This window comes from Hevea brasiliensis, chromosome 11 (genome assembly GCF_030052815.1).
Source record: "Hevea brasiliensis isolate MT/VB/25A 57/8 chromosome 11, ASM3005281v1, whole genome shotgun sequence".
NCBI lineage: Eukaryota > Viridiplantae > Streptophyta > Magnoliopsida > Malpighiales > Euphorbiaceae > Hevea > Hevea brasiliensis.
Window position 1 is genome coordinate 95,930,434 of NC_079503.1, and position 22,803 is coordinate 95,953,236.

At 33.0% G+C, this 22,803-nt stretch overlaps 6 protein-coding genes and 1 non-coding gene across 9 annotated transcripts; 6 read left to right on the plus strand and 1 right to left on the minus strand.

Moving 5' to 3' along the window:
* Nucleotides 1–3,298: 3,298 nt before the first annotated feature.
* On the minus strand, nt 3,299–4,790 carry LOC110633217 (probable xyloglucan endotransglucosylase/hydrolase protein 8). Its single transcript, XM_021781727.2, has 4 exons — nt 4,420–4,790; nt 4,210–4,310; nt 3,878–4,080; nt 3,299–3,797 (listed from the first exon to the last, which is right to left on the minus strand). The coding sequence occupies exons 1-4, from the start codon at nt 4,745–4,747 to the stop codon at nt 3,395–3,397; spliced, it is 1,035 nt and encodes a 344-aa protein (XP_021637419.2). The 5' UTR covers nt 4,748–4,790; the 3' UTR covers nt 3,299–3,394.
* A 1,298-nt stretch (nt 4,791–6,088) lies between these two features.
* On the plus strand, nt 6,089–6,168 carry TRNAL-UAG (transfer RNA leucine (anticodon UAG)). The gene has a single exon. It is a non-coding gene; the product is annotated as a tRNA-Leu (tRNA).
* Nucleotides 6,169–6,251: 83 nt separating this feature from the next.
* On the plus strand, nt 6,252–8,146 carry LOC110633216 (pentatricopeptide repeat-containing protein At4g21170). The gene has a single exon (XM_058130424.1). It carries the CDS (start codon nt 6,302–6,304, stop codon nt 8,006–8,008), a length of 1,707 nt encoding a protein of 568 aa, XP_057986407.1. The 5' UTR covers nt 6,252–6,301; the 3' UTR covers nt 8,009–8,146.
* Nucleotides 8,147–9,602: 1,456 nt separating this feature from the next.
* On the plus strand, nt 9,603–10,899 carry LOC110633209 (probable dolichyl-diphosphooligosaccharide--protein glycosyltransferase subunit 3B). The gene has a single exon (XM_021781717.2). The coding sequence runs from the start codon at nt 9,649–9,651 to the stop codon at nt 10,726–10,728; it is 1,080 nt and encodes a 359-aa protein (XP_021637409.1). The 5' UTR covers nt 9,603–9,648; the 3' UTR covers nt 10,729–10,899.
* A 1,594-nt stretch (nt 10,900–12,493) lies between these two features.
* On the plus strand, nt 12,494–14,315 carry LOC110633190 (nuclear transport factor 2B). The gene is made up of 2 exons (XM_058130425.1): nt 12,494–13,938; nt 14,116–14,315. Exons 1-2 carry the CDS (start codon nt 13,636–13,638, stop codon nt 14,188–14,190), a joined length of 378 nt encoding a protein of 125 aa, XP_057986408.1. The 5' UTR covers nt 12,494–13,635; the 3' UTR covers nt 14,191–14,315.
* A 1,246-nt stretch (nt 14,316–15,561) lies between these two features.
* On the plus strand, nt 15,562–18,284 carry LOC110633180 (CRIB domain-containing protein RIC10). 3 transcript variants are annotated; one of them, XM_058130427.1, is made up of 5 exons: nt 15,562–16,057; nt 16,200–16,352; nt 16,439–16,536; nt 16,621–16,717; nt 17,795–18,284. In XM_058130427.1, the coding sequence occupies exons 1-5, from the start codon at nt 15,805–15,807 to the stop codon at nt 18,013–18,015; spliced, it is 822 nt and encodes a 273-aa protein (XP_057986410.1). In that variant the 5' UTR covers nt 15,562–15,804; the 3' UTR covers nt 18,016–18,284. The 3 variants fall into 3 exon arrangements, with proteins under 3 accessions (XP_057986410.1, XP_057986409.1, XP_057986411.1); XM_058130426.1 differs by having other exon boundaries at nt 15,564–16,057; nt 16,436–16,536; XM_058130428.1 differs by having other exon boundaries at nt 15,564–15,946; nt 16,436–16,536.
* A 1,995-nt stretch (nt 18,285–20,279) lies between these two features.
* LOC110633191 (uncharacterized) lies at nt 20,280–20,855 on the plus strand. The gene has a single exon (XM_021781697.2). The coding sequence runs from the start codon at nt 20,280–20,282 to the stop codon at nt 20,853–20,855; it is 576 nt and encodes a 191-aa protein (XP_021637389.2).
* Nucleotides 20,856–22,803: the final 1,948 nt, after the last annotated feature.

Consider the following 22,803-nt stretch of genomic DNA (forward strand, 5'->3'; position numbering starts at 1 on the left):
CTTCGACTGGTTCAAACCCCTCATGGGGGTGGCATAGTTTTTTATGGGGAAGATTGATACTTTCTAAAGGAATTTGGTGGCAAGTTGGTTGTGGATCCTTAATTCTCTGCAAAGAAGATTCTTGGATCCCAAAATCCTTTCCTTGTCGACCAGCTATCAAAGAAAATGCCCCAATGATATAAACTGGGTTTCCTAATTGATTGACTGCCCAAGGCAGCAGTGGAGAGTGCACATTCTCAAACAAACTTTAGAAGAGATCCTAACATTCTTTCTATCCCCATAGAGCTAGTTAATAGACCTGATAAAATGGTATGGCATTACACTAAAGATGGCAAATTCACAGTTAAGTTTGGGTATCATTTGGCACAACAATTGAAAGAATTAAACACTAGCCCCTCGGTGGTAGGGCTTGGTCCAACTTCGACGTTCAATAATTCTGCATTCTGGAATAAGGTATGGAGATTACAAATTCCACCCAAGTTATTCATCCTCCTTTAGAGATTTTTTAAAGAGGGGCTTCTAACAAAGGCCAAGCTTTGCCAGCATTTTCATTAATATCCAAACGAGTGCTCTTTTTGTGGTGAGCCAGAAACTACCAAGCACTTATTCTTCATGTGTCCCAGAGCAGTAGAAGTTTGGGTTAATTCCCCTTTTTGATTGAGATAAACTCTTATTCAAAGCAATGTTCCTATTAATTCTTGGAAAGAAATCACAACACACCTCAAGTCTAATTATCAAAATGTGGATCTCAAAAGCCCTTTTGTCTTCCTCCTTTGGCAAGTTTGGAAGAGCAGAAATGCCCTTACTTTTGACAACAAAAAGCTTCCTCATGAAATAATCATAACTTTAGCCCTTCATCATTTTGACTCTTTTTTCTCCCCTTAAAGTCAGCAGGGTTTTTCTTTAACCTCTAACCCTACTAACTCCATTTGGACCCCTCTCCCCACAGGAGTGTTCAAAGTTAATTTTGATGCTACTGTAAACATGAAGAAACATATAGGATCAGTAGTAGCCATTGTTCATGATGATTAAGGTCAAGTGACTGGATGGCATCACAAATTGTTTCCAAATATAAAGGATCCCCTAGTTCTTTAAAGTTTGGCTTTTCGAGAGGCTATTCAACTAGCCATAGCTAAGGGCTTGACAAATGCTATCATTGAAGGTGACTGCTAGGAGGTCATCAACAGTTGTAAAGGATATGTGAGCTCAGTAGAAATCCAAAGAGTTATGTCTAATGTTATTTTGCTAGCTGAATCTTTAACTTTTGTTACTTTTTTATTTGTCAGATGAAATTTTAATACTGTAGCCCACTCTCTAACTGCAAATGCTCTTAAAGATGAGTCCTTCTTGTTTAACCCTATGAGCCAATTTCTCTTTATATCTTCTTGAACTTCTTGATGGCTTAATGAATTTTCTTTCGAAAAAAAAAAAAAAAAAAAAAAACCAAGAATGCTAGTAAGTTACATAACAGTTGATGATCTTTATAGCTTCAATTTTATGTGCAAGCTAATGATAGTGATCAATTGAGCTTGAAACAATCAAGAGTTTATAAGCCATTACATCTCATTCAACATGCCAAAAACATCTGCTTTGAATTATACATTGTGTTGTTTCTAAAACTTTGTGTCAAGTACTTGTTCACCACACATTGCACAAACCCCTAAAAAAATTATAACAATGTCAGAACTTGTTGCAAACTAATAAATATGTTCAAAATATCATAATCAAAAAATAATAAATATTCATTTCATCAATTAAATTGCCTTCGGTATAAGCACAGGTGTGGCCTTTCTACCTACTGCTTGCAAATCATGCACTTAGAATCACCCCATCATGAATTATGAATGTAAAAATCCATTCTCATGGAAACCTACTAATTTTAACATGATGTTGTATTGGGGAAAAAAATGGCATATAAGAATACAAGGTAACTAACAAATAGCAAAGAGAAACTTAAAGCCCTAATTCCAAAAATAAGAAAGGATTAAAGGAATAAGCAACTCGAAGGCATTGTGGCTCTGCTATGCTCAAATGCACATGTACTCTGGAATATCCGCTATCACATCCTATTATTGCTATTTATCAACTGCTTATTCTTCACATTGTGTTTGAGATGCAAATAGCACCGAATTTCTAACTCATAAGCTCTGTTTACTGTAACAGCACATAAATTATCCTAAAATACTACATAAATTTTATTACTCTTGTCACAAAGAGTAGATTCAACCACTAATATAGCTGAAATCCTACAAGTCAGAAACCCTATAATTCCTGCAATTTGCTTCCATATATAGGTATAGCATATTAAACATGGATTGTAATACAAATAATCAATCACACTATATTAATTGAAAAATAATACAAATAATCAATCACACTATATTAATTGAAAAACAACATAAAATTTAAAGTTAAAAAGGAGGAGCAGGAGGAAATTGGATTTGAAACCTTGCTAAACCTATATTGCAGGACAGGAGATCAAGGAATGAACTTTTAATTTTCAAAATATAGTTGAGAAAATAGCATTCTTCTCTAAACCCAACTAAGCTATTAAAAAATTAATCATAATATACCAAATAATTAGAAAGACCCATGCCCACAAATAAGCAAGCAACTACTAAATTGTATAGAAACCTAGAAAGTTTTCCCATCGATTATCGAAAGGCATAAGAGAAACAACCTTTTCTTCTTAGAAAGGAGTTTGTTCTCGTTGATCTTACAGCAACTACCTATGGTGGTGGTGTTTGGTCTTTCCTTCCACTTATCTGGTATTATCATCTTCCATAATTTTTTTGTATAAATAAAATGATAGGAAAATTATTACTTAATTCTTAAATTTTAATAGAATTTATTTTTTAAAGTTTTATTTTATAAAATATAATATTTGGTCTCTTATTTATAGTTAGCAATTGTTTGATTTCTATTGTTTTAAAGTAAATTTTTTAAAGTCAATTATTGAGGTAAATATTATTATTTAATTTTATAAATATTTTTATAAAAATTATTAAATTTTTTTTAATCTATTGAATTTTATAAAAGTTACTGTGATTAAAAATTAAAAATTTCTAATTTAACCTATTAATTTATTAATTATTTTATAAATAAAATTACGTAAGAATAGTCGCTTATAAAGAAGAAACTAAAAAAAAAAGAGGGATTTTGGGATGAGAGGAATATTTAGATATATTTTGTATTTTTTATTTTTTTAAAAAAATTAATAAAATAAGATAAATTCACAAATTTTTTAATTAAGAGAATTTATTTTTAAACAAATGCAATACAAAAGATTGGACAAAAATACACAATTTAAACTCATCTCAAAATATATAAATAAAAAGAATAAAAATAATAAAAGAAAAGGAAAAATTGAAGATCTATCACATGGTTGTCAATTTCAATCCCATGGGCTCAAAGAGCACTCAACTGGCAGTGTTGGGTATCTCTCAGTGTCTTTGCAATAATCATAGATGACAAGGTTTCTCTGGACCCAAGCATAGTCCATTTTCTGAGAATCTGAAAGGTGCCAAGCTTGATATTGATCCCACCAGTTCTTGGTGGTGGTTGATACGCAAGCAGGGTATGGGTCTTCCCATTGGCAACCATCCACACTGAAGTCCTTGTAGGAGGACACAAATGGTGCCTTTTTCCAGTCTGTTTTCTCTAACCCACCTCTTGTAGCCCAATCATCTGCATTCCAAATGCTGGAGAATAGGTACATGGGCTTCTCGTTGGGGAAGAAATTGTTCTCCTCTCCATTGTTCTTGTGCACTCTTATGGGAACTCTATCTACAAAAAACCTGTCATTGAATGGAAATTTAAATCAGTTCATTGTCCTGAATTGATATCCTTAATGCCTGAAATTTGAAGATTAGCTTACACAATTTGGTGATTATTCCAGAGGATGGAATAGGTGTGAAAATCCTCGGTAGGATCGAACCAAAGCATGTGCCTCATCTCACGTCCACCAGTCCCATTTTTGTATACATTTGTTTGTATCAAATAGGGCTGTCCAGTTCTATTCCCCAAGAACTCAAAATCCAATTCATCCCTTGTTGGTCCTGCCCCATTCTCTGTGCACATCTGCATTCATTTACCCATTTCCAATATCAAGCAAGTCCTCAAGGATCATAGCAATAAAATTTTCTAAAGTTAAAGCATTAAGAACATTGGAAGACAGATATCTGGTAGTATATATCAAGAAAGACTCACATAATAAGCTGTGACTACACCAGCTGAATCACCTCCAACCAGTTTCAGCTTCATGCTAAACCATCCAAATCTGTATCTCTGCTTTGTTTGAAACCCACAACCTATTTCCAGAAATATATATATATATAAGCAGGACTAATCTTGAACATAAAGAAAGGTAATATAAAAAGCTTTGATTAAATCATAAATGCATATGTCAGTTTTCTATACCTGTTTCCTTGTCCAATGAGAGGTACCAGATCTGACCATCTTCAGAAGTTTTGAAATGCTCCTCTGACCACATAATACTGAAATTGTCTTCAAAAGACCCTTTAGAGATAGCTGATTCGGATGGTATACAAGAAGCAGCCATTAGAGCTGCAATGAAGAGAAAATATGCCCAAACCCATCTCTCCATTTTGCTTGAAGAAGGTCTTGGAGGCAGAGAACAAATGAGGTTTCTCAACTGGATTCCTGTCAGGGGATGATGAGAAATGATCAGCATTTGAAAAATGAAGTCTTCCATTTGAAGGGTAGAAATCGGAAACCAAGTTGACATAAACAATCTTGATAAATTATTTGGTCATGATCACATGTGCAATTTTACCCATGGAGCTCCCACTACTATAGAATTATAAGATTGAAACCCACATGGGCATTTTAGGGATTTGATAAAATGATGCCCAGTGGAGTGAGGAAAGCCAGGCTGCCCTCCAATGGGTTTTAGCAGACTAAGAATGGAAATGGGTCCACATGTAGTGTGTGATATAATAATCAGAAAGTTCTTGGATTGAACAGCTGGAATTTGCAATGCATCATATTCTATATATTGACTGATATCGTAATATTTTTATAATTATGAAATTTTAAATTTAAATCTCATCCAAGCCAAATGAATGGCAGTTCTGTACAGGTAAAAACATGTCAATTCACATAGCTTGGGGCAAAAAGGAAGCAGGCTTGGAAATCAAGGATTACTTTAGCTTATTTACAGTCAAAAGCAAAGCAAAAGGAATTTGGAACAGTGTTTTTTTTTTCCTAAAGAAAAAAGATCTTTTAATTTGGGAAGCAGAGCTTTGCTTTCTTGGTAATTAATTAACATGACAAACATGCTAATCACAAACACCAAGAAAATAATATCCATCTTCAGTCTTCACTCAGGTCCAATCCTCTGCAGACAGTACATGTGAGCAAACAATTGAGGCTGATGATAAACCTTGGATTGAATAACTCCTATAACTGGCTCTGATTCGAGAAAAATGCCACCATGAGTGAAAAAGCTGAAGGCATTGTTAGAGATGAAGCAATAATCGGGCAGCTCATCTGTCAACACATTGCAGGAATCATGTTTTGGAGTTATTATATTTACAATCAATTTCAATGGCGGCTCCATTTGACTATTGGATGTATCTCTTCTCTTCTTCTGTATTATTATAAATGTTACATCGGGCATCAGCTATTGGGCAGGAAAGCATTACATAGTCACGTGTTGCCATGTCGGTGGGAAAGGTTTAGTCCCTTTGGATCTTAAATTATCGAGCACTCCATTGGGAAAGATCGATAAGCATGATTTTAAAGTCTATAAATGTAACAGGGTGATAAAGACTCGTTGGCATGAAGGATATATATATATATATATATATCATTTTTTGTAATCATATGAGATTTATTTTTATATTTATATTAGTAAGAGAATTCACTTTTTTTTTATGAAAGAAAAAATATTATTTTTTAATACTCTCAGTATATATAATAATTAGCCGAAGGAAACAGTATATTTTGCATTAACAAATCTAAACTTTTAATTTTTTTTTTAAAAAAAATAAATTTTTAATTTAGTCTTGAAATCAGATCTGTCTAAACAATAAATATAATAAACTAAAAATGAGTGTCAACTGTTGACAGTTTGGCCGAGTGGTCTAAGGCGCCAGATTTAGGCTCTGGTCCGAAAGGGCGTGGGTTCAAATCCCACAGCTGTCACTTGGAAATTTTTTTATTTTAATTATGTTTTGCCGTTTGAACGACATCGTTTCCCTTATCACCTGCAAAATTCCTACCCTTCCACACTTCCATTTGCAACACAGCGGAACCAGCGGCTGCACGCTGAACTCAAATGCTTCTTCACAATCACAAAGCATATTCAACTGCAACTTCTAAACTCACTTGGAGAACCCAAATCAAACAAAACCAACTGGTTTCCCAAATCTCTTCTATTTTAATACAAAGACACAACTGGGTCTCACTTCTTCTGAATCTTAATCTTTCTTCCAAGCTCACTCCTCCTCTCTTCCTCCAAATACTCCATAAAACTCAATCCCACCCTCAAATCTCTCTCAGCTTCTTCAACTGGGCCATATCCTATCTCAAATTCAAGCCAGACCTCATATCCCAATGCCATGTTATCCAAGTTTCTCTTGGGGCGGGTCTTGCCCAATCCGCGAAGACAATCTTGGATTCTCTAGTTCAAACCCGCAGTGCACATGTACTCGTGGAGACCATGGTTCAAGCTTGTAGAGGTAAAAGTTCTCAGTCTGATGCTTTAAGCTTTGTTCTTCAATGCTATTCGCGTAAGGGTTTGTTTATGGGTGCTTTGGAGGTGTCTAGGAAAATGAGAGTTATTGGATGTACTCCTTCTGTTCATGCCTGTAATGCACTTCTTGATGTTTTGCAAAGAGGAAATCAGATAAAATTGGCCTGGTGTTTTTATGGTGCCATGATTCGAGATGGGATTCTGCCCGATAAGTTTACTTGTTCCCTGGTTGGTCATATTCTTCGTCGAGATGGGAAATTTGAGAGAATTGTTAAATTGTTAGACATGGGTATTCGTAATTCAGTTATGTACAATGCTATTGTTGATTATTACAGTAGAATTGGGGATTTTGAAGCTGCATTTTGTCGCTTAAATGAGTTGCATCATAGAAAACTTGACCCTAGTTTCAGTACCTATGGCTCCATACTAGATGGAGCTTGCAAATTTAGAAAAGTTGAAGTGATTGACAGAGTAATGGCTGAAATGGTGGATAAAGGATTGCTTCCTAAGCCTCCTTTATCTGAATGTGGTTCAACTATCCAGAAGCTTTGCGATTTGGGAAATGTGAATGCTGCAACAATGTTTTTCGAGAGAGCTTGTGATGAGAGGATTGGATTGCAGGATGCTACATATGGGTGTATGCTAAAGGCATTTTCTAAAGAAGGAAGGGTAGAGGAAGCTATAGGTTTACACCGAATGATAATAGAAAGGGGTATCACAATAAAGAATAGTGCTTATCATGCTTTTGTAGATCTTCTTTGTGAGGAAGACCAACCTGAGGACAAATATGGAATACTGAGGGACATCATGAGAAGGGGTTTTAGTCCTTCTACATCTAATTTGTGCAAATGTATCTCATCATTATGTGCAGAACGCAAATGGGGGGAGGTGGAGGAGCTGTTGAATGTGGTTCTAGAGAAAGGGTTATTGCCAGATTCATTATCCTGTTATTCCCTGGTCGAACATTATTGCTCCAGCAGACAGATTGATAAAGTTATTGCATTGCATAATAAGTTGGAGAAATCAGAAGCAAGTTTAGATGTAACAACATATAACATAATCCTTGATGGTTTAGTTAAAGAAGGAAGAATTGAAGAATCAATTAGGGTGTTTGATTATATGAAAGGACTCAAATTAGTTAATAGTGCAAGTTTTACAGTTATAATCCGTGGGCTTTGTCATGCAAAGGAGATGAGAAAAGCAATGAAGCTTCATGATGAAATGTTGAATATGGGGCTTAAACCTGATAAAGCAACATATAAAAGCTTGATATTGGAATTCAAGCGATAGGATGTCTACTTCAATGTCTCTGTTTGTTCTGTAAGTGTACAGGCTGAAATTGCATATTGTGCCTTCTTTTTATGACTTGGAATATTTCCCAAGCCATGTTGACAGTGCAAAAATGCAAAAAAGACTTATTTTTTTTTATCATTCCTAGATAAAATTTGAGCAGAATTTTGATGAAGCTCCAAACTTAAGAAATTTGTTGAACTGGATGAGGCAAAAAAGCTCGGTGTCATTTTAGGCTGAATCTACCATTTGCATTTTCAATTGATGGAAGTAACTTTTGTTAATGAAGCAATGCAATTACATGTTTAAATTATTATGCGTAGATATAGGGACATGGTTCTGCATAGTTACCCACTGAAAAGAAATGTTTCCAAATGCGCACAATTTGGAATTCAAGCCCTGAATCTAAGCTCTATCGCCAGAAATAGAAATAGCTCCACTCCATATCTGGCTTCTGATACTTTACTGTTGCAATTACCAATTTATCACTTCTCATGGAGACCTGAGCATTAGGGTTGAGCATCATTCTCAGGTATTTCAAACTAAATTTAATAATTAAATCGAATCAAAAATTGAAAAAGAATCTACATTGTAGAAATCTAACTGAACTTATTATCAACAGAATCAAAAAAATTGAGGTTAAAATTAATTTAATAAATATAATTTTCAACATTTTTTTAAGTATATTAAAACCTATTTAATAATTCAAGGTTAACTTTTTATAACAAAAATTAAAATTTGAATTAAATCTGAATTGAAATTAAAAAATAAAAAAATAAATTAAACCCAAATTGAAATATTAAATAATTGAACTGAATACAAATTTAAGTGAATTAAAATTAAAATCTTGACTATATTTTGTTTGCTTTTAATTTTTAACGAGAATTGAAACTAACTAACCTTATTTTATTATTTTAATTTGGTTCAGATTTTTCATTAAAAATGAAGTGAAAACTGAATGCTAACTATATGTTAAGGTCGATTATATATATATATATATTAATTATGAAATATGCAACCTAAGATTATCTTTCTTTCGTCTATCTTTTCTTAGTAATATTAGCACATTAAATCACTTTTTAATTATAAATGTATTATATTATGTAATATTGTTAATTCTTAATTATATTTGTAACTCTTAGTTGAGTAATCTATATTTAAGAAAAAGTTAAAAAATATATTATATAGCCTTAAAAAATATATATTATATGATATAATTATATGATACATTTATATTACTTATATTATATAATATGTTTAATTCTAAATTATATATATATTTTATAATTAGAAATTATGTAATTTAAAAATAATTAAAATATATATTATATGAAATAATAAAATAATTATTTTAATATTAGTAAATTGAAAATTATAATAATATAATTGATCATTTTTAATTTTAATAACAGTTTAATGTCTGTAATTTTATTATAATAATTTAATTTTTATATTTAAATTAATTACTTTAATTTATAATCATTATGAAAAATATTATTTTGTTAATGGGAATATATTTTGAAGATTAATTTATTTCTTAAAAAATTGACTAAATTACAATTTTTATCCAATTTATTATAAATTACTTAAAAAAACACTCTTCCATTGTCTGCATATCCTTCCCCGAAAACAAAAACGAAATGCAGCGAAACAATTTCTCTCTTCCCCGAAAAATGGCGATGTCTGCAAAGTCAGTCACCCGTCTCCTCCTCTTAACAACTCTCCTCTCCCTCTTCGTGTCTCTTACCGCTTCCACTTCTGACCCAGAAGAGCTCGTTAACGAGCTCCTTTCTCTACAATCCCAATCCAAAACAGGCGTAATTCACCTAGATGATCACACCCTTTCTCGCTTCTTAACCTCCACCAAAACTCCTCGCCCCTACTCCCTGCTCATCTTCTTCGACGCCAAGCAGCTCCATGACAAGCATGAGCTCCACCTCCAAGAACTCCACGGAGAGTTCTCTCTCGTCGCCTCCTCCTTCATCCTCAACAACCCTGACAATTCCTCTACATCCTATGGTAAACTCTTCTTCTGCGACATCGAATTTAAGGAATCCCAATCGTCCTTCTCTCTCTTTGGCGTCAATTCCCTCCCTCACATACGCCTCGTTGGTCCCAATGTGAGGAACCCTAAAGAATCTGAGGCAATGGATCAAGGGGATTTCTCTAGAATGGCCGAATCGATGTCCGATTTCGTTGCGTCCAGGACCAAGCTCTATGTGGGACCTATCCACCGTCCCCCAATTCTTTCCAGGAACCAACTGGGTTTTCTATTCGCTGTTTTACTAATCTGGACACCTTTTATGGTTAAGAAGGTTTTGACCGGCCAGACATTGCTTCACGATCCGAAAATATGGCTTGGTGGGGCGGTATTTGTGTACTTCTTCAGTGTTTCCGGTGCAATGCACAATATAATTCGTAAGATGCCCATGTTTTTGGCCGATCGAAACGACCCCAGCAAGCTGATTTTCTTTTACCAGGGGTCTGGGATGCAGCTGGGAGCAGAGGGTTTCGCCATTGGGTTCTTGTACACCATTGTGGGGCTATTGTTAGCGTTTGTGACTCATGTGCTTGTAATGGTAAAGAATGTGACAGTCCAGAGATCGATTATGGTCGTTTCACTAGTGGTTTCATTTTGGGCTGTGAATAAGGTTATCTACCTGGACAATTGGAAGACTGGTTATGGGGTTCATACTTTCTGGCCGTCGAGCTGGAAGTGAGGATGCAATTCATATTTCGAGAAGTGAAAGGTTTTCATTTTTCGTAACTGAAACAATAGTGATGTAGACTTTGATGTTTTGCCTAGAATAGATGTCTACACTTGAACTTTAGCTTCAGGTTTTATTGCTGCTTCACAAATAATTAAATTTTTATGCTAAAAGATTTTGTCATGCTGCTTGCTTGTTTTTTGGTTAGTAATTTGAACTATTTCTGGTTTTGTCTTTGGAGTGATAAAGATGCTTTGTGAATGAGTGACTATTCTAATGGAGTGTAGATTGCTCATGCATGGAGAAAATTTTTATGCACTTCCATGTGAGTATAATTTGAATTCCTCCTAGAGTTATGCTTTCATGAATGGCTGACACTACTGTCATTTTCATTTGCTTTTGTTGATTGTTGGCTCTAAGATTTCACTTTGTCTCTATTTCTCATTTTAAATTCAACCTAGCAATAGAAGTATGCTTTTGTTTCTCAAATGTAGTTTGTATTGGATTCTGCTTTTGTCTTTATGATATAGATAAGAATGTTTGGATCAGATAATGAAATTTGATAAAGCATAGTTACTGAAGTCCAAATAGCTTCAAATTTCATAGTATTTCTAGTGGGATTCTTGAAGATTAAGCTAGACAAGCTTGGGGAAGAACTGGGATTCTATTGGATTTGGGGCAGGAAAGATGTCTTAACCATATCAAAGACTTTGTTGATTTGCAAATTGTAGATTGACTGATCTTGAAGATTAAGCTAGACAAGCTTGGGAAGAACTGTAATCCTATTGGATTTGGGGCAGGAAAGATGTCTTACCCATATCAAAGATTTTGTTGATTTGCAAATTGTAGATTGACTGGTCTTGAAGATTAAGCTAGACAAGCTTGGCGAAGAACTGGAATTCTATTGGATTTGGGGCAGGAAAGATGTATTAACCATATCAAAGATTTTGTTGATTTGCAAATTGTAGATTGACTGGTATAATCATCCTGAGTATGTGTGGCTACTTATTTATATATTTCTCTTACGTGTTTTTCATTTAGGCTTTTAGGTGGATCCTTGCAATCCTTCAAATGGTGGTATTATTAGCTTATTCTGGTGAAAGCCAGAGATATACTGTTTTGAGGTTTTGGAGAGAAATGGCAATGCATCTGTTTCATTGAGCCATTTAGAGTCTTGGCATTTATAGTTGGTGAAACTAAGCTATGTTAGCTTGGGTTATTGAAGGTGTCATTTGTACCTGTATTCTTTTCTTTGAGTGTCTTGTTTCAAAAAAAAAAAAGTGATTATGTTTTTCATACATCCTCCCTATCTCGTGGGTTGGGCTGGAACATTCTCTTGAAAAAAATTGATGGCAAGGCAGAACAGGTCATAAGATACAGGTGTTTTTCCCGTCATTAGATATCTAATAAATGGAATTTTTTGATGGTCATCTTCAAATGTATTTTGTTGTGATACTTTAACTTAGGATCTCTTTCTCTCTCTCTCTCTCTCTCTGAACTGAGGATCGGGTTATTCATCACAGCCATGTTGGGAAGAACTAAGTAAACTTATGATGTGGTCTATTACCCAGAGAAGCCATTCCCAAAATCAGGCATGTTTGGCCTTTTAGTCACACATCTGAGCTGCATGCATATTCATCACCATGGAGTAGATTTTCGCCAATGGTGAGCTACATAACATTAGCAATTTAGCATATAGCTTGCATTAATGGATTTATTTGATCTTTCTAGCTTTATAAACTGCACTGAGAATGCTGGTAAGCCATACACGTAGCAGAGAAAAGGGTTATTGTTTGTTTTAATGTTTTTATGAATCGAGATTTGAGACTTCAGAGTAGCATTGTGAGCTGGTTCCTGGACCCACCTATTAAGGGCCTCTGATAAATTTTTTTATAAGGCCAAGGTTTGTCGAGCATATTTGTTCGACTGCCTGTTAAGCCCAATTGTTAATTTTTATTGTGATGTATCTCTATGTATCCTTTATGGGTCAGATCTATAATTAGCTTAGGGTCCAGGCTTACTAACCTTATATTACATTTTCACTGCACCCTGCCTTCGTATTTTCTTGCTGTAATTGTCTTGTTGGATCGGTATTTGCAAATAATGCTTCTTGTGAGTCAAAGGCCAATTGGGTATCACCTTTCCCTTCTGCATTCAAAACTTACGTAAGATGGACAAAATCCAATATGCATATAACACAATTCCTTCCACATGGGAACTTAGTGGTTCCTGAACGTGTAGTATCGTTGGATTACTAACAAATGATTGAAAGTTTGAAACCCATACGTTACCACTTCTAAAGGGAAGTAGTATGGTACCAATCTTGGAATGGAGATAAAAGGTCTGAGTCTGAAGCAAAGGATATGGGATATATTCCATGCTTTCGGCTCAGAGCACCAAAGCGTTCTCCTCACGCCCATTGAAGTTTTCATCTTCTAATTAACCTGTCGAAAACCCTATTTCTAAATGCATACATTTTTTCATCTTTTTAGACCCATCTCTCTTTCCTGGTTGCATATGATCTTTAGGGTTTATTGAACATTTACAGAAGCTGACGTAGAATGTTTATAAAATTATTTTGGACGGCCAAAGGGCCCGACAGTGCAGAGTAGCTAGCCTCTCAATCTGCTCTAAGTTGATGCCAAAAACAATCCTTTTAACACCATTCAACTTTGCGTAAGAACACAGCGATGCCGATTCTCAATCCCATTTACAATGCTACCCTTTTTTCCTTTTTGATTCAGTGCTATACATAGGCAAAAAGCACAAGGATATTATAGTCATAATCAAGGACCCTTTTCCCTTTATTGGCTTGCTTTCTTTATAGCATATTCATTCTCCATTTATATTAAACATGCACCATGGCCTGGCGAGAAAGGAGAAAGATTGAATTCACTCGTACAGAGAGAAGGAGAGAAAATGGAAGAACAGGTTGAATCGGTGGGAAGAGCATTTGTTAACCATTACTACAACCTTTTCGACAATGATCGATCTTCTCTCGCCAATCTCTACCAGCCTAACTCCATGCTTAGTTTCGAGGGTCAGAAGATATTAGGCGTTGATGATATCTCCGATAAGCTAAACAACTTGCCATTTGACCAATGCAAACATGTGGTTAGCACAATTGATTCACAGCCCTCTTCTTTTGCCGGTGGGATTGTGGTCTTTGTCAGTGGCAGCTTACATCTGCTGGGAGAGGATCACCCCCTAAGATTTAGCCAGGTTTTTCATTTTACCTTCTCTTCTTTCCTTCTTTACGTGCATATTAGTGAGTTTCATACAAATACTACAAATCAAATCGCTTATTATGGTCCTCCTCTTCTAGTTGCGAATATGCCATGCATGCATGGAGATGCTTTGAAAAATGACTGTTTGATTCGAATGTTGTTTGTGATGCAGATGTTTCACTTGATTCCCTCTCCACAGGGAAGCCTCTTTGTGCAGAATGACATTTTTCGCCTCAACTATGGTTAAATTATAGTATATTATTTCCGAAAAATTGATGTATTTATCTCATTGATGAAGGGTATTCTTGACAGAATAATCTAATTTGTATCATCTTTCAATGATTTCTTGTATTACAATTTTACAATTCGACATTCTGCTTTCTTCTCTATTTCTTATAATTAAACCAAACGAGTGATTTATGCCCTTTGCTTATATGATTGGGCTAGAAAAGATGAGAGCGCTGAAATCATCCATTGATGTGTAGTACCCATCTAATAATGGGAATTATGACCATGTTTATTCATGTCATTTTGATCCAATCCAGTGTAATGAAATGAGATTCAAGTAATGGTTTTCTTGAGCTAGCTACCAAGCTCACCATACGTATCAAATGCCCAGTGAAGAGCTGGGCCATTGTTTCTCTTCTAAAGTTCTTGCAGCGCCCGCAGGGCAATGCTTTACTATTAACTTTTTTTTTTTAATAAAAAATTTGAATGTGAGATCTTTTTGTTGATTTCACTATTACTCGTACAGTTAATTTCAGTATCACTCATAATTACTTTTAAAAACTGCAAAATGGTAGGCCAGAACATGGTAACGGGCCAAGGCCGAACTGACCCAAACCAAAATACAGACACTTTTGAGCCTATTAAGGGCCAAGTTCGGTCATACTTCGGCCGTCCCTGGAAAGAATATTCCAGAAAGTTGGATAACGTTGGCCATATTGAATTATTGATCCTGCTGGTGCTGGGTGGTAAGTGGATACATGAACAAGGGAGCAAGACCTGGTTCTAAGAGTAAGAGTAAAATGGGCAGGTTGCCATGTCATTACTAGTGCCACTGAGGCCAAGAAAATCACAGTTCATAGCTCATTCATGGAGGGGGAGTGGTTGAAGTCTACTGAGGTTGCTTATGCAGATGGGATGTGAAAATTAAAGATAATTTCAAAATTCATTAATTCATTATTGAAATTCTGACAATCTTATAGTTGAATGTGACTGGTACATATCCATAAATAGTATATACGTTTTTAAGATTATGTTTCATTGTAAGAAACAGCTACCACAAACGTGGCTCCAACCATCCACGATACTTGGTATGTTACCAAACAACACCTAAGCCCTTGCAAGCAATTTGCCAGAAAAGCATAGGGATTTCACTAATATATAGTAGATTGCAAGGTCGATGTGCTTAACTATAAGTGCTTGTAAATAACAATAATAATAACGCAATTAATCATATTTTTAGGAAATTAAGAGTTTAGATAAAAAAAAATTTATTCTGTGATTAAAGTCGTATTAGTGTTATTATCTGGCAGAATTATGTTCGAGGGTCCGCACTCTTCCTAGCCAATGCATATGTAAAATGGAGTTGCTGTACGCATTTATTTATTTTTTCTTCTTGCCATATTTTCCTCCTCTTTAGCATGTTTTCCCTTTTATGGCTTCCCACCTTCTTTTATCAATTCTTTAGATCCTTATCTTCTCAGCATTCTTAAGTCTTGGCTTTTTCATGGCTTCCCACTTCCTGTTTATTTCCTTCTCATTTCTTTCCTTTTGGGAGTTTTTCTTGTTTACCTTAATGAGTTTTCTTTTCTGTTAGTCCAAACCAAGCTCTTGATTTCACAGGTAGACTACTTTTATGTTCCTGTATTCATCAAGAATCATAGAGGAAACATGGAGAATAGAGCTTTGTAACATTGCCCCGAGGAAAGAGAGAAGAGATTGTCTACCTTCTAAATCTCCCATTTCTTTACACCATCAGAGCCAGCCATTCCCTAGAGGCATTAATTCAAATCAACTGGTTTTTCCTTTTCTACTTTCACATCAATGCAACTTTTTTCCCCCTCTTTTAATTCAAAGGATAGATTCCAATCTTCATTTACAGGGAAATAGTTAAGTCACATGCATTTATTATCTTCTGTGATAAGTTGCTGTTCTTTTTTGTCCTTTTGCTTCTGTTCCTGACTTCTTCTGCTGTAAAATGCAGTGGATTACACAATCAAATAAATATATCTAAATCTTGCTTTATTGCAGGCAAAACAACCATCTCTACACTTACATTTGGTTTTTCTCTTCTTCTGTGGCATTCATTGAAGGAACTATTGCATTGGCTTTTACTTTTTTCCACCATGGCAACCAAGATCAAAGGGATCTATAAGGGCTTCAAGTTCATCTCCCAAATATTTGGTAAAGCTTTTTCCTTTATTTATGTCTTGGTTTCTTAATCGGGTAGCTGAAGATTATGGGAAATGGATTTTATTTTTCTTTAGCAGTGGTGAAGGAGAGAGAGATGGAAATTGGGTATCCAACAGATGTGAAGCATGTAGCCCACATAGGCTGGGATGGTCCTTCTGGAACTGCACCCAGTTGGGTATGTGCATAGTCTATTGAACTTTTCAACTGATCAATTACATATTCTTGCACTAAATTTGTGCATTTTTGTTGGGCATTGTAGATGAATGAGTTCAAAACACCTCCTGATTTCGCAACAACAACGCTCAGTAATGCAAGAGATCAGAATTCTCTTGCTTTCTCTTCATGGTCCTCTCAAGGTAAATTTTTTTTATTAGTATTGTTATTTTTAGAATGAATGGAAATGAAAATAAAAAATAAAATGACCTTGATATCTAACCCAAGTCGAGAAATAAACTTATTATCAAACTAAATCGAATGCTTTTTATTATTACTTTTTTAAAATAGATGGGGGAGAGATTGCTTGAACTTGGATGTTTTGTGATATGAGGGAGGGATTGTAATATTGTATTGTGATTAGAAATTAGACTTGAAAATTAATTGATTACCATGAGAGGTGTTCCATAATCAGACAATGAATAGGTTCTTTTTATGTGTCTGATTGCTGAGGGAAACGTACATTAATGTCTGTTTTAATTTATTGAAGCTACATTTGTAATTTTGTATTGTATAGCATAAGGCTATGAGATTCTTTGCCTCAAAACAGACAGATTTTGGCTCTTGTGTCACGAGAAAGAATCTACAAATTCTGGCCTTTACCTAAAAAAAACCAATTTTTGGTGGACCATAGATAGAATTTTCCTAGGTGGTAGAATTTGTATTTTTCCCATTCTTTTTCTTATATATGGTCGCTGTGATTCTCAATCCCTCAAAGAAGAAGAAGAAGAAGAATTGTGATTCTCAATAAATTATGGCTAGCATTACCTCTCCATGCTGGTAATCTTGTGCATATTTTCTCCCTCTTATGTAATAGTTGTCCCTGCAGCTGCAGCTGCAGCTGCTATTCCTATTGAACTTGAAATCCTTAGGCCTAACTTCAATGTTTGTTTTTTGAGAAATGAGGGAAATTTGACAGAGAGATGTCTATGAGAAAGAGAGAAGAGTTGAAAAAAACAAAGAGAGAAAGCTAGAATTGTACTGGCTAATAGCTACTAAACTGAATTTTTTCTTATTGGGTACATTGGAGATTCAGAATTTATTAAAAACAGAATGTTTCTATTATGCACCAAATGCTACTGTAGTTCTAACAGGATTCTTGGATGATATTCATTCCCTTTGTTTCCATTGATGATAAATTTTTGTGTTGGTGCAGCCAATTTATTCTGTTTTAGTGGTTTGAGCAAATTTCCTCATTTTACTTTGATTTCTTACAACAGATTTTGATCAATCTATTGGAAATCAACCCATTTCCAATTCATTCAGTAACATTCCATCTTCAGATCTTCCAAATATTCCCAAGAAAGTGAAAACGAAAAAGAAGACGAGAAGTTCCTCTCCCACATCCTTATCTACCTCATCAACATCCTCACTAGCCATGAAGTCCAAGGCTGCATACCATGAACTGGACTCAACACCAAACCTTCAAGTCAAGAAATAAGAAGATTGATGCAAGTTAACAACACAGAAAACTATCATTATGCATGCAAATGTTCCCTTTTCTGTACTCAGGATCGGTTTCATGAGAGCAAGAAGAGCATATAAGCTTTGTAAATGATCAATTTTATGGTTGGAAGGTGAGAAATCAAGGGAAACAAATGTGAAGATGAAGGAGGAATCATTGTTTATATGAGACATTGGCGTAGCTAGATGCAAATGTTTTTGGTTTTACCCATATAACTGAAAAGAAGCAACATTTGGCTAGTTAAATATATTTTTTTAATAAAAAAATATTTTTTACTATTTTTAATAAAAATATTTTTAATGAATAAAATATTTTTTTTAATTTCAATTTTAATCAAATTAGTAAATTACAAATAACGAATTTAAGTTAAATTATTATAATAAAAAAAATAAAATTAAATAATAAATTCACATAAAAATTTGAATTTTTAGTCTAATTAGGTCTTGTAGATCGTTAAATTTCTTATCAGTTACAAAATCTGGACAATGGATTTATACGTTTCAGACTTCCCTTGCAAAATGGGCCTACTGAGTTTAGGCTCATTATGTCTCTTTTAAGTGAATTATAATTTATAGCTTTATGGTTTTTTTTTTTTTTTCAATCTTTATTTTACAGTGCAACATACGAGAAATCATATTTAAAATTATATATTAAATATTATATTAAATTTATGAGCTTCTTGAATTGAGTATTATAATACTAGATTACCCATTATTCATACTCAATTTTTTTTTAATTTAAATAGATAAAAATATTTAATTAATTAGGCATAGAGTAAAAAAAGAGAATTATAAATTAACATATTATATTTTTATATAAATAAAACCATCCACTTATACAAAAAATAATATAAAGAATTTAAAATATTTGGTAGCATTGACAGAATATATAAATTAGTTAATAAATATACTGTAAACTCTACTTTTAGACTGAATAATCTTTTTTTTTAAATTATGTAAGATAACTTTTATATTTAGATTTTTTATTAAATGAAAAATTTATATGCTGTAAAGTATTTTTATAAAAAAAATATTTTAATAATAAAAAAAAATAACTTCAAAAAATACTATAAAAACTTAATATTTATAAAATTAAAGATTTTAATCACTCAAAATTTATCGATAATGATAGATTTAAAGTTATATATCTAAAAATTATTTTAAATATATATAAATATGAGAATTATTAGTAAAAAAGAAAAAAAAAAAAAAAAGAGAAGTTGTATGAAAACATTCACCAATAATTACTCAAAAGAAAATTAAAGAGAGAAAAAAAAAAAGAAAGAAAATAAGATGATTTTAAGGAAAAGGCCGAGCCCTCATCGCTAAAAGTAAAAAGAGGCACTTTATTGAAAATGGCTTTAACTTTAATTCTAAATTAAGAATTCAAAAATTCTGTCAATTCAAGTTAGAAAATGGCTTCAACTTACGGGCTTATCTCAACGAACTCTATTGAAAGCCACCAGACCATCCAGTTCGATTTTGGAAGCTGACAAAGCCGAAACCAAACATTGTAATGCCCATAAGCACAAGAACGCTCCGAGCCAACCAAGCGGACGCCGTCCTTTCAAAATCAAATGAGACGTGTTTGTTTTACCATTCTCAAAAATATTATTCATATTTTCTATTGTTTAAGAAAAAAATATTATGAGAAAAATCATTTATTTGTTCAAAAAATTATTTTTTTTAAAGTTTTTTTTTTAAACAAACGAATTAGATGACTACCGCTAATTGTATAACTCACTAAGATAGACCCATCTGTTAGTGGGTTGGTCTTTTGAATTTCACATTAATTATAGTAAGTGTAGATTATATGAGAGTAAGAACTCTGTTAAAATTGTCATAATTTAAACGGTGATCTATTCTTATCATTAATCTGATTGTATTTTATTTATGACAAAAAAAATTATATAACTTATTAATTATTATTCGACCCATTAAACTTTTATTAAATAAAAGAAAGAAATTTTTCTTCCATTGCTTTCATCAACGTGTTAGTTATAAACAGGAATTCCAGCATTGGAATAATCCCCATGGTTTCATTTTTCATATTTAGAAAATTCACTATATATATATATATATATATATATATGTTAGTTATAAAGAGGAATTCCAACATTGGAATAATCCCCATGGTTTCATTTTCATATTTAGAAAAATCACAATATAATAAATATATATACTCTTAATTAATCAATTCTTCCATTCTCATTCCGCCTTTTTTGCAGATCTAATCAAATCATGGACAGCAAGAAAAAGTCCTACCGTGGCCTAAAAATCTGTTGTGGTGTCTCTGCTCTGCTCATAATCATACTAGTTGTGGTCTTGGTTGTTCTCTTCTTTACTGTCTTTAAGCCTAAAGAACCAAGAATTACCAATCGATATGTTAAGCTGGAAAATTATAAGGCAGCTTGGCCTCAGCTGTTTCTCAATTTTACGTTGGGTATAGGAGTCACAATCGAAAATCAGAATCATGCAGAGTTCAAGTTCGAGAACAGCACTGCCTATGTTAGTTATCGGGGAAATGAGATAGGCCAAGCCCCAATTGCTGCTGATACAATTCCAGCTCGAGGGAAGCATGATTTAAATACATCTGTGACCATTTTCGCTGAAAAATTGTTTTTTCAAGATGGTAACTTCAGCCGAGATTTTCTTTTTGGAATCTTGAATTTTACTTCAGTTTCAACCTTGCATGGAAAAGTGAGAGTGTTGAAGTTATTCAAAGCAAAAGCCACCAGTTTGACCACCTGTGACATTTCTCTCTATATCCTGGCACAGCAGGCTCAAACTGTCTGCACATCCAAGGTCACTTTATGAACTACCCTTAATAGCCCTGGAATAGCAGCAAAACGTTCTCATCAATTGACAGCAGAAACAACGGAACAAATCCATGATCTGACCTCATCCCAGGGTGCCTGGAAGGTAACAAACTGTCATCTCTTTTACAAAGAAGCTTAATTATCCCCTGGAATCAACATATAGACGGATGGGGTTTACTTGTAACGCTGCTTTCTTTTATTATATTAATTATGTCTGAGAACTTAATGGGTGAAATAAGAGATTCCATTTAATTTGCAGACAGAAAGCTAGAAATTAATCATTTGGGAAAGCAAGGTATGCATCAGTGTTAATTTTAACAGGAAGAAAACAGAGGCCAAAAACAAGAGATGTATTGAGAGAGAAAAAAGCATGTATTTATACATAAAAGCTTAACAGAAAATGCATAAAAAAGAAGGGAGATAAACATGCTATAAATGAAGCATCTTCCAACAATTAGGACTTTATAGTTCCGATAACAGTCATGGATTCCTGGAATCCTCAATCCATGGCTTCCAAATATAAATCTGTCAAGAGTCACACATGTCATCACAAGTAATTCAAAGCTTATAAGGGTGAAGGATTAAGTTAACGAATTCGTTAGTTTTAACATTTTGGCAATGGTTGGCCTTAATTCAAGTAAACCCATCTAACTCGTCCCGGAGTAACTCTCCCATTCAATTCAAGTTTCTAATAAAATCAAGTTTCATTATTGAATATGAAATTTATATTTTCTTAGCTAGCATTGAGAAGAAATGATTAAAAAAAAAAAAGGCGTTTAGAAGAAGGTTGCACAAGTGAAGAGCTAATAATTTGCTAGATCTCAGTTTACAGAATCTGGATCAAAATATATAGATAGGTAGATAGATGAATGAATTGCTTGTAATGAAATTAAATATACCCTTCAATGGCTGCCATGGTTTTACCAATTTGGACATTGGAAATTGAAAATTTGCTTTTACATGCTTTGGGCGTCCCTGGCATAATGGCCCTAATTTTTGGCAAGTGTTACGTGGATGGTGGGCATGGCTGGTTGTAGGACAATAAGGGTGTCTCCTGTATTAGGGCTGGATTTGTTGCTAAAAAAAATTAAAAAAAAAAATCTATATCCATAAAATATATAAATATGTGAAGGGAAACATTAGCTTAGACTAAATTATTCATCATTATTTATAGTATTTAAAATTATATTTTTTAATATTTAATTTAATTTTAAAGTCTATATAAATTTAAAATTTTTAAAATTTAAAATTTAATTATTTATATAATTTTTAAATTTATAAATCTAATATTTTTAATTTTACTTATATTTAAAATCTACTTAATGAAATTTTTATGATAATATAATTTTAAATAAAATTTTATAAAAATACCTTAATGATTATTATTTACAAAAATAAGAAAGTACTTTTATTTATATGAATAACTTTATTAATGAATCTAATAAATTTTTATCTCTATTTTATAATTATTTATGTAAATTTATTTTAATATAATTATAAAAACAAGAAAAGAAATTAATTTTTGTTAGCCAAATATATGAATTCATTTATTAATATTTTTGAAATTCTCATTTAATTTAATTTCTTATAAGTTTATTTCAAAAATATGTCATATAAAATAAATTTATATTTTTCTTAATTATATATATATTTCTAAAATTCTTAATTATTACTTTAATATATAAATTAGTTCTAATTAAAATTGAATTTATAAGTCTTATGTAAATACTATTAATTGATAAGCTTTATGTATATAATATTATTTTACTTATTTTAAAAGGATATATTATTAAAAGTTTAAAAATGTTAATGTTTGTACATATAAAATATATAATATTTTTTTTTTAATTTTTTAATACTATACTGTTATCCTAACTTAGCAGATAATGAGTACGTATATAAAGAATTAGAAATCATATTTTCAATATAAAATTGTTATTTTAATT